General features: G+C 34.0%; 1 protein-coding gene across 1 annotated transcript in view; it reads right to left on the bottom strand.

The window, feature by feature from the left end:
- The window catches only part of LOC137654102 (NBAS subunit of NRZ tethering complex-like), a 15,299-nt gene extending 8,113 nt beyond the window's left edge, over positions 1 to 7,186 (bottom strand). Inside the window, exons 1-5 of the mRNA XM_068387741.1 lie at positions 7,121 to 7,186; positions 5,540 to 5,730; positions 3,124 to 3,229; positions 2,226 to 2,395; positions 1,324 to 1,463 (exon numbers count right to left, since the gene is read on the bottom strand). Of these exons, the coding sequence (XP_068243842.1) occupies positions 1,324 to 1,463; positions 2,226 to 2,395; positions 3,124 to 3,229; positions 5,540 to 5,730; positions 7,121 to 7,186 (673 nt within the window). The remainder of the gene's footprint in view (positions 1 to 1,323; positions 1,464 to 2,225; positions 2,396 to 3,123; positions 3,230 to 5,539; positions 5,731 to 7,120) is intronic.
- Positions 7,187 to 12,847: the final 5,661 nt, after the last annotated feature.

Here is a 12,847-nt window from a genome sequence, read left to right as displayed (position 1 = left end):
ACATCTCTCTCTCTCTCTCTCTCTCTCTCTCTCTCTCTCTCTCTCTCTCTCTCTCTCAATCATAGGCACCATATTCACAGTTTTTTTTTAATTACTTGTAAATAGTTTGGTGACAGATATCAAAAGTGAACTTCTTGATAATAATTTCCAATTCTTATCATACTAGCATAATCATACATCTCTCTCTCTCTCTCTCTCTCTCTCTCTCTCTCTCTCTCTCTCTCTCTCTCTCTCTCTCAATCATAGGCACCATATTCACAGTTTTTTTTTTAATTACTTGTAAATAGTTTGGTGACAGATATCAAAAGTGAACTTCTTGATAATAATTTCCAATTCTTATCATACTAGCATAATCATACATCTCTCTCTCTCTCTCTCTCTCTCTCTCTCTCTCTCTCTCTCTCTCTCTCTCTCTCTCTCTCCATTTTTAAATCTTGCAACATACTGCTATGTCCACAACCAGCTCTCAACACCACCGAGGAAAATCTTCTGAGATTTCTTGGTTTCTAATCGCTCATCCGCGGCTTTAGTATGCATACAGCGGACCCCTTCAAAGTGATCATTGTGGTTCTTCTCCACATATGAGCTGAGATTGCAGAATCTTGGGTTGCTGTTTAAATGTTGCATTTGAGAAACGTTATGCTCTGAGAGCTGCATTTGACAGTAGCTCGAGCATTATGTATGAGAAGGGGTCAGTGTTTATTTTCTGTGATGGCGAACATTTTTCAATTCTTTTTTTTTTTTTTTCTTTTTTTTTTTTTTGTTACTGTATTAGTTTTTGCAGAGCAAGTTGTTGAGGGGCTCCTTGGGATATTTTATGGTAACTCATTGTTTTAAAATTTGGATAAAATTTATTGATCAAAGGCCTTTATCCTTAACCCTTTCACTGCCATTGGTGACTTAGTCAAAATTTGAAACGGTGAAGCATCATCTTTTAAAATCACCCAAACCATTGAAAGTTGGTATTCATTGGAAAGATCTTGATATACAGTATAGCCTCACTAATACTAGCTCATCCAGAAAATACAGGAGTATATCATTCAAGTTCACTTGGACTCAAAATAAAGTAAAAAGAATAACATTCATTAAATTTTTCCACAAATTAAAACAAAAATATCTTTAGTACACAGTATATAAAACCTATGCTTAATAAGGTGAAGAAAATAAGTAATATACAAGATATGATTCAAGCCAATTTATGAACATACTGTATATTTTTGGCGAGCTATAGGAAAGCCTTTAAATGTGATTTAGTCCTCTCAACCTAAACGATAATTCAACAGTCAAGCAAAATTTCTGCATCCAGTTTCATATCCAACATACCAATAGTACTGATGTGAGGGTTATCATGGATGTCTGAATAAAACGCATGGCAGCCTTGCCGTCTGAAGTCTGCGTTTGACTCAGAAAGAGGAATGTCACTCTCTCCTCGCGATGACAACTCATGAAGTGGCTGCATCCAGCTAGAATAGATTTTTTATATAAAATTATGTTATCTAAAGAACAACACCCAGTACAGAAACTAGATATTGGTCAAATACAAAACAATCCAGTGACCAATTCTGGATTCACCTATAGAAAATTGTATCTGTAAAGGTTACATGGTCTAATAGAGTTAACTTTTGATTTATAATATGCAAATTGAAAGATGGAGAAAGGTATACTAAAAGTCACTTCAATATCTACCTATAAGATTACTGTAATAATGATTAACAAAACATAGCTGAAATCAAGAATTAATTTCTATTGTATTTGATTTGTTACTTCAAAAATAGCATTGGACATATCAGTCTCCTGATGACAGCAGAGAAGAGAAAAAGGCAGAGAGAAATATTTCAGTTGTAAGATGTAGAAATCCTAATACAAGAAGAATAAAATTATAATTTGTTTTGTACACTAAATTCTTACCCTCAAAGCAAGAAACATTCAAATAATCAGTGAAAGCAGATACCCCACAGTTTGGGAACTAGCCATTATTCTTGCTTTCTCAAAACTTTTAGATGCAAATTATTGTCAAATTACACTGACATATTGCTTGAATAAAATCATGAAAAGATGGCCAATGCAAGACTCACATAGTAATTGGGAAAGAGTGGTATTTTCAAGAACAAGTTTTACCAATAACGTCCTTGCCATATGGAAATAGTTGGACCCCATCCAGTAACAGTACTAAAATCCTATTTTTTTTTAATTGTTTGAAGAATGTCACAATCGTTATACCTTACCTCACTGTAGATTTCCAGAACTGCTTAGATGCCACACTTGTAACCAAGTTTGATGTGGTAGAAGCAGTAACAGACAATACAGATTTGGTCACTCCTAAAGTACCCTGGAGTAATCCAGTTTTTTTAACAGGTGACTCTGGACTGGACAGATCATCTTCACCACTCTCCAACTGAAATAAATTAAGGAAAAGTGAAACTTGATGGATGCTGCATTAGCAAAATTGTAAAGAGACGAGTTTTTTTTTTTTTTGACGCTAATAAAGTCTTAGTAGTTAAAGTTATATTAATATAGGATGTTTAATTCTTTCAATTTGACATCTCAGTTCTTAAGGCAATGTGCACATTTAGGATAAATGAATGAATACAGCTCCAATGACAAAGTGGATTCAAAGAAGCAATGCCTCACATTGATCAAGAAATGTTTGTAAAATAAATAAAATCATATATATTCGGCAACTGTAGAGCACGTAATCACAAAGTAAATTGAGAAAAAAAAAAAACGTGAACTTCAGCCGAAATTATCTCGTATCTTGAGGAAAAATACTTGCATCGAAAGACATAAATAAAACATTGTCAAACTACCCCTATTTTCACAAAGATCATACATTTTAAGACATTTGAAGTATTGGTAAAACACACACGAGACACTTCAATTGTATACATATGATGTTAGGCAAAGTCTGATAATGACGAAATTTCATCATTCTTAACTTGAAAACTGCTGTTACATACTACAAAATGAAACATTAATGCACACGTACAATATATATATATATATATATATATATAATATATATATATATATATATATATATATATATATATATATATATATAATGAAAATCTATGTGCGTAGTGGAAATAATAAATAAGTAAACATAGCTATACAGGCACTTACATTTGAAATAGCATCAACGAAGCCATCGTCGGAGTCTGCACCTGTATCATCAGTATCCATTTGGGTGTTGACCTTCGTATACAGCATTGCCATTTCGACCTCGTTTCTGCGAAAATGGCAACATTCATCACCATGATAAAATAAGATATAAATAATCATATGAAACAGGGATAAGTACTAGTAAAATGTGCTTTAACATAGAATACAGTGTTTTGACGTTAAGTCCCCAAAGCAGGGAGGTGGCTCTAAAGAGAAACTAAAAAATATTTACTGCCACTGTCCTTCACTTCAACTTCCAAACACACTCGATGCATTTTCTCCACTAGCTTTTCAGTACCTATTCTTTCCACATGACCAAACCACTTTAAAATACTGGGATACATCCCTTTAAAAAAACATTTACGGCAACATCCATTCCCTTCAACCTCCATACACACTAGATGCATTTCATCAGTGCCCATTCTTTCCACATGTCCAAACCACTTTAAAATAGTGCGATGCATCCCTTTATCTTTGCTAACATGTTACTAATTCTTTGTAAGCCGTGCTTCTCAAAAGACTTTTCGATAGTTTCAGCCTTTCATGTCCGATCAAATTCAACACTCATACTTCACTTCCCGAGAAAAAAAAACTTGTTTAAAAAATTCCTTCATATATTCCCACTTTGGCTTCCCACAAACAGTTTTGGTTTCTCCCGTACATTGTTTTCATATTCTGTGATTCACCTCGTCTCCCATCTTACCCTTAACCATACTATCTACTCCAAAATGCTTATACAAACCAAAATAATCAGTTTTCCCATCATATATACAGCATTTATTAATCCATTTTCCGGTTTTCCCAGCTACTCTTATCATCATATTCGTGCTCATATATTTTATTTCTTCCAAACACTTCTAAACCATTTTGCATGCCTCCGTGGTCTCTGCATTATCCCCAACTAGAAGAGAATCATCTCAAAAAACCATTTCCACACACCTTTCGAAAAGTATTAAAACCCAAAACTTCACACTAACTATCATTGCTCTTGCTCTGACCTCTCATATCACACCAACAACAAAGATATTGAAAAGTCACCAAGACTTATTACACCCTTAACGCAGACCATTTCCAAACCAACCAGTCCCTAATCTATTCACTCACTCTATAACATGTGCTTCACTTCCACAGAAACAAATGTAAATAACTCTTCAACTTTCCTATTTCAAGGCAGCTCATTTATGATCAGTTAATGCATTCATTCTCGACATACTGAATAATCTCTGCATTCTCATCACCTTAAATAATCTATAAATTCTGTCTATAAATTCTAACAGACTTTTGTAGGTCCATTAAGACACACAAAGTACTATTTTTCCCACACGTTTCGTAACATACATTTATTGCACACCCTCTCATTGTCTGAACCCCCACTGTTCTTCCTCTACCAGTCCTAACATCACTTGTCTTACTTCCTTGATCGAGATCTTACCAAAGACCTTTCCTGATATCCTAATTAATGTTATTCCCCTTTAGTTTTTAGAATCATATTTATTCATTTAACGTTTATACAAAAATAATTTCTCTTGACCCTTCCTTCAGGTAATTTCCCTCAACCAGACATACCTTACAAACTCTGGTCAGCCATTCAATCACAGTATAGACCCCACTTGCTGCAGCATTTTGCTTGTAATCCAATTAACTTCGATTATCTTTCTTCAATCTCTGAATGTCCTCTCTTATACTCTCAGCAATCACATTCACTAGGAGATTCAGCCTTAAACTAACCCTTTCTCCTTGCATCACGCACCTCTGCATCTTCAATTTGTTAAACTTTCTCTCTGCATTTACTTCCTCATAAAAAATATATTACACAAAATTTTTCTCAATCTTCTCCCATGAGCTTTTGTAAATGTTCATCCCTCTTGCTTTAATTTCATCCTATCATCTACTGCACCTGAAATAATCTCAGATTTCCTTTAAAAATCCCATTATCTCATTCCAAAAATTACTATTATCATTTCCTTTATCTGTCCTCTTATACCCCCAAACCCCTCCCCGTTGTCCCTATGACTCCTTATGATTGTAAAAAAACCTCATTTATTCATTCTGTTACCTTAATTACTATCATTATCAGATAAGTTACAACCTTAGTTTGAAAAGCAAGATGCTATAAGCCCAGGGGCTCCAACAGGGAAAAAATAACCTAGTGAGTAAAGGAAATAAGGAAATAAATAAACGATATAAGAAGTAATGAACAATTGAAATGAAATGTTTTAAAAACATTAACAACATCAAAACAGATCTTTCATATATAAACTATAAAAAGAAACTTATGTCAGCCTGTTTTACATAAAAAACATTGGCTGCAGGTTTGAGCTTTTGAAGGTCTACTGATTCCACTACCCGATATGGAAGGTCATTGCACATCTATCACCTGGCATCTAGCAAATCCTGAAGATGATCGGCCGGCGCATAGGTCAAGGCGACATCGAGGAACCTGGCACGGGCAGTGAGATTGGCGTACTGGTGAGCCCTTCCAAGCTGTTCACACACGACCCACCCTTCGTGGTGGTCTCCATTCACGAGTTGCTCGCACGCACTGCTCGCCACGACGTAATCTCCAGCCTAAAAGAGAAGAAGACTAGGATGAAAATTCCGGCGTTCACTTGCTTGAGAAGCCATTCAGCTTTCAGAGACCATTCCCAAAGTGAAGACTTTAGATTGATTTTATAGTTTTAAGTTATTTTTTATTTTATTTCATAGTTTTAGTGTGTTCACTTTAAATTTCCGTTTTAGATATTTATCAAACTATCTTTTAACTTATACAAAGTATTTTATTTTTAGGGTCTGATGATGGAAATAGATTTTCCAAAAGCTCAGTAATTAACATGTATATTACAACTCTGGTACTATTATTCATATATATATATATATATATATATATATATATATATATATAGTATATACAGTATATATATACACATATAAATAATATATACATACACACACACACACACACATATATATATATATATATATATATATATATATATATATATATATATATATATATACTTACTATACTTATTTCCACTCTAAATGAGCCTCAAAGAGGAATATATATATAAGAATACTATTAAAGGTAAGTAGACAATAATAATGTTGTCATTGCTTTGTCCTCATTACCGATAGGATATTTTTCAAGATAATGAAATATATTACTGAAATTTCTTATTATATTAATGAACAAATAATGAAAGTAGGATACTAACATACAGCGACAGGATTAGTACAGTTAACAAATATCGCTAGCCTTGTTTTATATCAACTGTGGCCTTCCCAGTAAACAGTTTAAACTCACGGACCAGGGCTGGGATCGATCTGCTGCCAAACAAATTCTAGGCGAACGAGTAACCGCTGTACTAGCCAGGAGGGTAGTGCAAGAATAGATATTGGAGCTCTCAATGCCCTTTATAATTATAACAAATAAATATAAATGTCCATAGACTAAATCAATACTCTTAAAATGGCTTGACACATTCTATGGCAAACAAAAAAAAATGACATTTTCCATAGGGCCGGAGATAAGGTAATTACATTTAAACAATAAAAAATAATATATTTAATCATTTTTTCATTATTCAAAAAACTTTTAGAGATAATTAATTGCCTTTCTTATTTTAAAGGTCATAAATATATACATGACACAAGACACGTCAAGGAAAACGGCAAAGGTCTTATCAAACAGCAGTCACCTTTCCAGTTTCTTTTCCATCTCCTCCTTATGTTAATCAGAGGAGACCTCTTGCTCTTGAAAAGGAAGCCAAGGGCAGCAGTAGTATATTGTATGCACCATTAAGCTGTAAGCACGCGAAGGAACACTTACATACCAGCTTCTATCCCTTGTGGTTCTCACGGAAATTTGCTAACGTCTTGTTATGGTATTTTGACGTCGAACGCAAGAGCAATGTGTAAAAGACGTCAAAACTAAAGGGGCACTCAGTAGAGCACAGACCTCCGCCAATGCAGCTTGTTTCTTGAACCTTTCTTCGACCTTGACTTTGATCTTTGACCTTGACATGTATTAATTGGCGGGGATTTTCATACGTTCAAATATGAACCAAGTTTGAAGTCTCTGTGACAACGATGTCCAAACTTACGGTTGATTAAGTGGACATTTTGCTTGACCGTGACCTTGACCTTTGAACTTAACCTTCCAAAATTTAATGAATTCCAGTTTTTTTCATAACAGCTAATCCCTGAAAGTTTCATTACTCTACCATTAAAACTGTTGTCAGGAAGCTGTTCACAAACAAACACACACACACACACAAGCACAAACAAACATACAAACAGGAGTGAAAACATAACCACCTTCCAACTTCGTTGGCGGAGGTAACTAGCTATCAAAACCATTGCAGAACTGAAAGTACACGGATTCTAAATACATGTATACTCTACACATACATACATGAATGTTAGATCAAAGCTATATAAAATATTATCATCGCAATGATACGAAGGAGTATGCATGCCTTCTTGGAATAATAGGATATCAGGATATGATTCAGACTAAAATACTGTATTAAAAACTACCCCCCAACGCCAACCCCCCCCCCCCCCCCCAATAAAAAAAAAAAAAACTACCATCGAAATTATATGGAAGCACAAAATAATTCGGGAAACATGAAAAACTGAATAACACTTTTGTTCTATACTTCAAAAGAGGAAAAAAAATTGAATTGTGTGCCATACCAGTTTAACTATATTGCAGTTAAACTAATTTAGTAATACACACAGCTAAAAAATGAACATTACATGTTACCAAAAAGTATTTTATAAATATGTCCTCTCTCTCTATCACCATCATCATCATCATCTCCTACGTCTATTGATGCAAAAGGCCTCGGTTAGATTTCGCCAGTAGTCTACTTTGAGCTTTTAAATCAATTCTTCTCCATCCATCATCCTCAGCCATGTAGGCCTAGGTCTTTAACTCTTCCAGTACCTTGTGGAGCCCAGTTGAAAGTTTGGTGAACTAATCTATCAGGAAAGGGATTCAATATTTCAGCTTGAACCCAATAACAATAAAATAACAAGAAGATATTCTATTATATATTAAACTTCTTAAAACCAGAAAACATTTTTTTTTTTCAAATACAATGCTGTTATTCATTTTACAATATAAAAATGTACAATGAACGGTAAAGGTAAAAGGTAAAGGTGTCTGATTTCAGTTATATTTTCATTAGAATAGATGCTCACCAGAACGTCAGCCGGGTAAACCCAACCTCTCACTGTGGTGCCCAACCACAAGAGTGACCTTCCCAGTAAACAGCTTAAACTCGCGGTTCCGGGTTGGGATCGATCGGCTGCCATGCAAATTCCAGGCGAACAAGTTACCAATACCCTTCATAACTATAACAGAAAAATGTAAATATCCGTAGAATAAATATATACCTTTAAAATCCCTCCTTTTTCCATAGGGCCGGAAATAAGGTAATTACTACATATTGAAGGGTATGATGTAACACGATGATTTCATCTTGTTACAGGCTGTACTCTCTTGCAAGGCAATTGGAAGTTTACGAAGCATTCACTCTACTTTTCTCCTGAAATTTTCATCTATTTTTCTTCCACTAACTTCCGACGAGTGAAACCACTGATGTTAAAATATCCGTTGAGGGAGTGGCTTGAGATGGTAATACAAGTCACTGCCACATTCATCCTTTAACAGTAGAATCACGAACCATCACGTAGGGTACTCTTCCATCACGCAGGATTACACTCCCAGTTCACCACTACAGTATTCTTTACGTATAATTGCACTGGACATTGATGCCCTTTCCATTACGTTTTTATCAACATCTACGCAAAACTTTCCAGCCCTTTCTCTCTTCCTAATTCCTGCCCTAGCACTTCTGATAATAATAATAATAATAATAATAATAATAATAATAATAATAATAATAATAATAATAATAATAATTATTATTTTTATTATTATCATTATTATTATTATTATTATTATTATTATTTGCTAAGCTACAACCCTAGTTGGAAAAGCAGGATGCTATAAGCCCAAGGGCTCCACCAGGGAAAATAGCCCAGTGAGGAAAGGCAACTAGGAAAAATGAAATATTTCAAGACCCGTAACAAGATTAAGATAAATATTTCCCTATATAAACTATAAAAACTTTAACAAAACAAGAGGAAGAGAAATAAGGTAGAATAGTGTGCCCGAGTGTACCCTCAAGAAAGATAGGGGTTAAGTTCAAAGAAGACGAACGGCAGTTGAAACTTCCGATGTAACTTACAAAATAGGCAATGGCAACAGCAGACGACAGACGAAACTAAAGGGAAGTCAATTCTACTGCAAATGAAAGGAAAATTGCTAAAGGAAGGGAGACGATGTGAAACTTAAAATGAGGTTAACTTGCAACATTAATTTCAATTTTTTTCTTAGAAAAGTCGAGAGAACAATAAATGGAAATATGAAGACATCCGTGGAAACAAAAATCCAATAAAAAAAGAAAGAAAAAAAACTTGTATATTAACCCTTTCACTGCCAGATGTAAAGCCAACCAAACTGCTGATGTAACAAAATTTTTCAAGTCTACACAAACCATAGCTTGATGATATTTATTGAAGAGATCTCATTAAGTTAGAGCTAAGTGCTTGTGAAACTGTAGTTGGAGTGATATAATAACTAGTCGTGTAAGTGACCTTTGAGACAAGATAAAATCTGTGCACACTGTACATTTTTCCTAGTTCTTTATCTCTAGATGATAGCAAGAGAAATTAGAAATGGAAAATGATCAAGTAAGTTATGCTGAATACTACATTTTAAAAAAATACTAGGACACCTTTTCAATTTTCCTTCTTAGCAAGGCTTAGAATTAAATTGCTGAAGAACTATCTCCATGAAGTTGTCATAATATGTTGAAGATATGATGAGGAGCTGTTCTTACAAAAATGACTGCTCAATTTTGGAAATATTAATTTTTTTTTTTTTAATTTATTCCATATTAAGTGCATAAGTTTGGTTAGTTTCCAAAGCCCACTATAGAGCTTATATCTCAGGATTTTTTTTGTCTAATACAAGTACTGTACATTGCTTGAAAGATCTAAATTCATTACAGGTGCTAGTTACAAGAATTATGCTCCACCTACCATTAACAACCCAGCTTTGGAATTTTCTTTGGCCCTTCTCCGTATTGCACTGATTGAAGAAACTTTGACGCAAGGAAACACCATTAAAACCAATAAAACAGGTATTCTAGCTATCATTTGTAGAAATAAATTTACTTATTTTTTATACACCCCTGGCATTCACATACTTTTTTTTTTTTTTTTTTTTTGATGCTGGTTAAATTTCCTTATATCCTTACATTAAGAATTTCCTGTTTTCTATAGTTTTAATTGCCTCACTCCTCTCCTCTGATGCAGTATTGGAATTATATGGCAGTCTCTGGCAACATTACCGTGTCAGTAGATCATATCCTGTTATTTCTCAGTCTTGTTGTCTAAACGAGTTCAGCAACTTTTTGACATCACTAGCCAGGGTTGTGGTGTATATACGTGCTGAGAATAAAGATTAAGTCATTTTGCTATTTGAATTATATTTATACTCATGACCCCCAGAATTCTGGCCTCCCACTTTTGAGGTTGAGGTTGGATAGTGAATGAAAGATTCCTGAAATATAGACTCGGCCTACTTAAGTACTTTGAAATAATATACCCACTTTTCTGTAAATACAGGTTCAATACTACAGTATTTCATTATAAACTAATAAAGAGTAATAACCTGCATTTCTATATTGAAAAAAAAAATGTGGAAATCGTGTGGGAAATAATTCTGGGAAGTTTTCCCTGTAAGAGATATCCAAATCCTAACACTCCCATGCCAGCAGATTAGAAAACTAGAGTGATACGTTTCGTCAACTATTATAAGTTTTTAAGTTAAAAAATTTCTCAGCTTTCGGGTAGGTCATTACCAATACCAGCTCAGTGTTCAGGCACTACACCTAACATTGGATAGTACACCCCAATTGAGAGTTCTGAACAATAGTTAGAGTAAAGACAATACTGAAAGATCATGAAGAGGGGGAGTGCTATATGGGTTATGGTGTCCTAAAGTTTACCTGGAGTCTTGCTTTAGAATAGGAAAAGATAGATTGTTCACTAAAGCATTGCAGATAAAAATGTAAGGAACACATAATTGCACGTTTAGAACAAAACCATCAAAGATTTAAAGATCTTTTAACAAAACAAATTTTCTGGATAAAATAATTTGAGACAATTATGTATGAATAATTCTATTTCCTCTGAAGCATAATATAAACCCAAGACTATAGTCTATAAAACGACCAAAGGAGTACATATTATTAATTTTATAGGTTTTCCCAATGTTTCAATATGGTCTCTTTAATACCATATGCAAGGTAGATGAAATCAAGAATGGAAGTCTAGTTAAAAATAATTATCACTTTAGCCAATACTATGGAAAAAATCAAAAGAGTATGATAAAACACTATTTATGGCATTTATAGACTAAGACAGCTTTTAATTCTGTCACAACTTCAGTAGTAAGGAAAGCTCTTCAAAGACAAGGAATAGATGAATCTAAGTTAGAACCAGAATACTTGAAGATATCTGTATAGGAAGTACAGAAATTCATTGGAACCCATATTGAATATTAGAAAGAGGCATGAGTAAGATTCAATGTAGTGAAAAAAATAAAATCTTTATAAAGTTTTCAGACTGTATATGTAGGGACTAAAGTTGTAACCCTTCTTAGGGACTGACTAGACCAGACCATGTTATCAAGAGAATGGATAAATGTCAGATTTATCAAGTAGTCAAATACAAAAAAGCAAAGTATTGATTCCTGTTTGTAGGGAAACATTTCAAGAATTTGGTTGGTGATAAACAGTAATCTTGACCAGATGCCTGTCAATCTTACTAATAAGGAATATTGATGAGGAGCTATTGATAGACAGGTTGAGTGTGAAGATCAGGAACCTTGGAGTCGCCAGTAGAATAGTTACCTGAAAATTGAAAGTTGAAAAATGTGAGTTTTTGCTTTCACTGCATCAGTAAACTATATAGATCTGTTAGCATAGGAAAGAGGAGAAAAGTAACCTTGAATGACTTGCCAAATTTATTACAAAGGATTAGAAAATTTTCATAATTTAGAAATGAGATCAGGATGTAATTTTTCCTCATAGTATAAAAAAATTACCTTAAAGATGAGTGATTTTTACCATACATAAAAAAAGTAATGACAGCAGCAGGAGAGGTTAGTATTGACTTGTGTAAGTTCTCTAGACTGTATAGCTTAGGAGTGCGAGCAGTCATATTGAGTTGCTGTACAAGGAAGTTTGTAGAAAATGAGGCATATGCTTCAGGGCCTCAAGATTAGGGTTCCACCCTCAAAAGTAACAGCTTCTGCCAAAATTCAAGGCTAAATGCTTATAAGTGTTGAAATAGGGGAATTGCTCCAAGCTCTATAATGCTATTAGTACTATAGTAACACAGCTGTATTGTTGTTTTAGTAAGTGTTAACTACTCATGATTCAATATGAAATTAATGAGGTTAGGTTAAAATATTTTATTGGTTATAAAACTGAGAGATGAAAATGTTTTTAGAAGTTGGTTTGGGGCATAAGGTCAAGAGACTGAATAAAAGTAGCACTAAAAATGCTTCAGATTATGGCTAAAGAGTATTTCCTTTATTGGG

Source organism: Palaemon carinicauda, chromosome 15, assembly GCF_036898095.1.
Source record: "Palaemon carinicauda isolate YSFRI2023 chromosome 15, ASM3689809v2, whole genome shotgun sequence".
In the NCBI taxonomy this organism is placed as follows: domain Eukaryota; kingdom Metazoa; phylum Arthropoda; class Malacostraca; order Decapoda; family Palaemonidae; genus Palaemon; species Palaemon carinicauda.
This window is presented reverse-complemented; position numbering and strand designations above follow the sequence as displayed.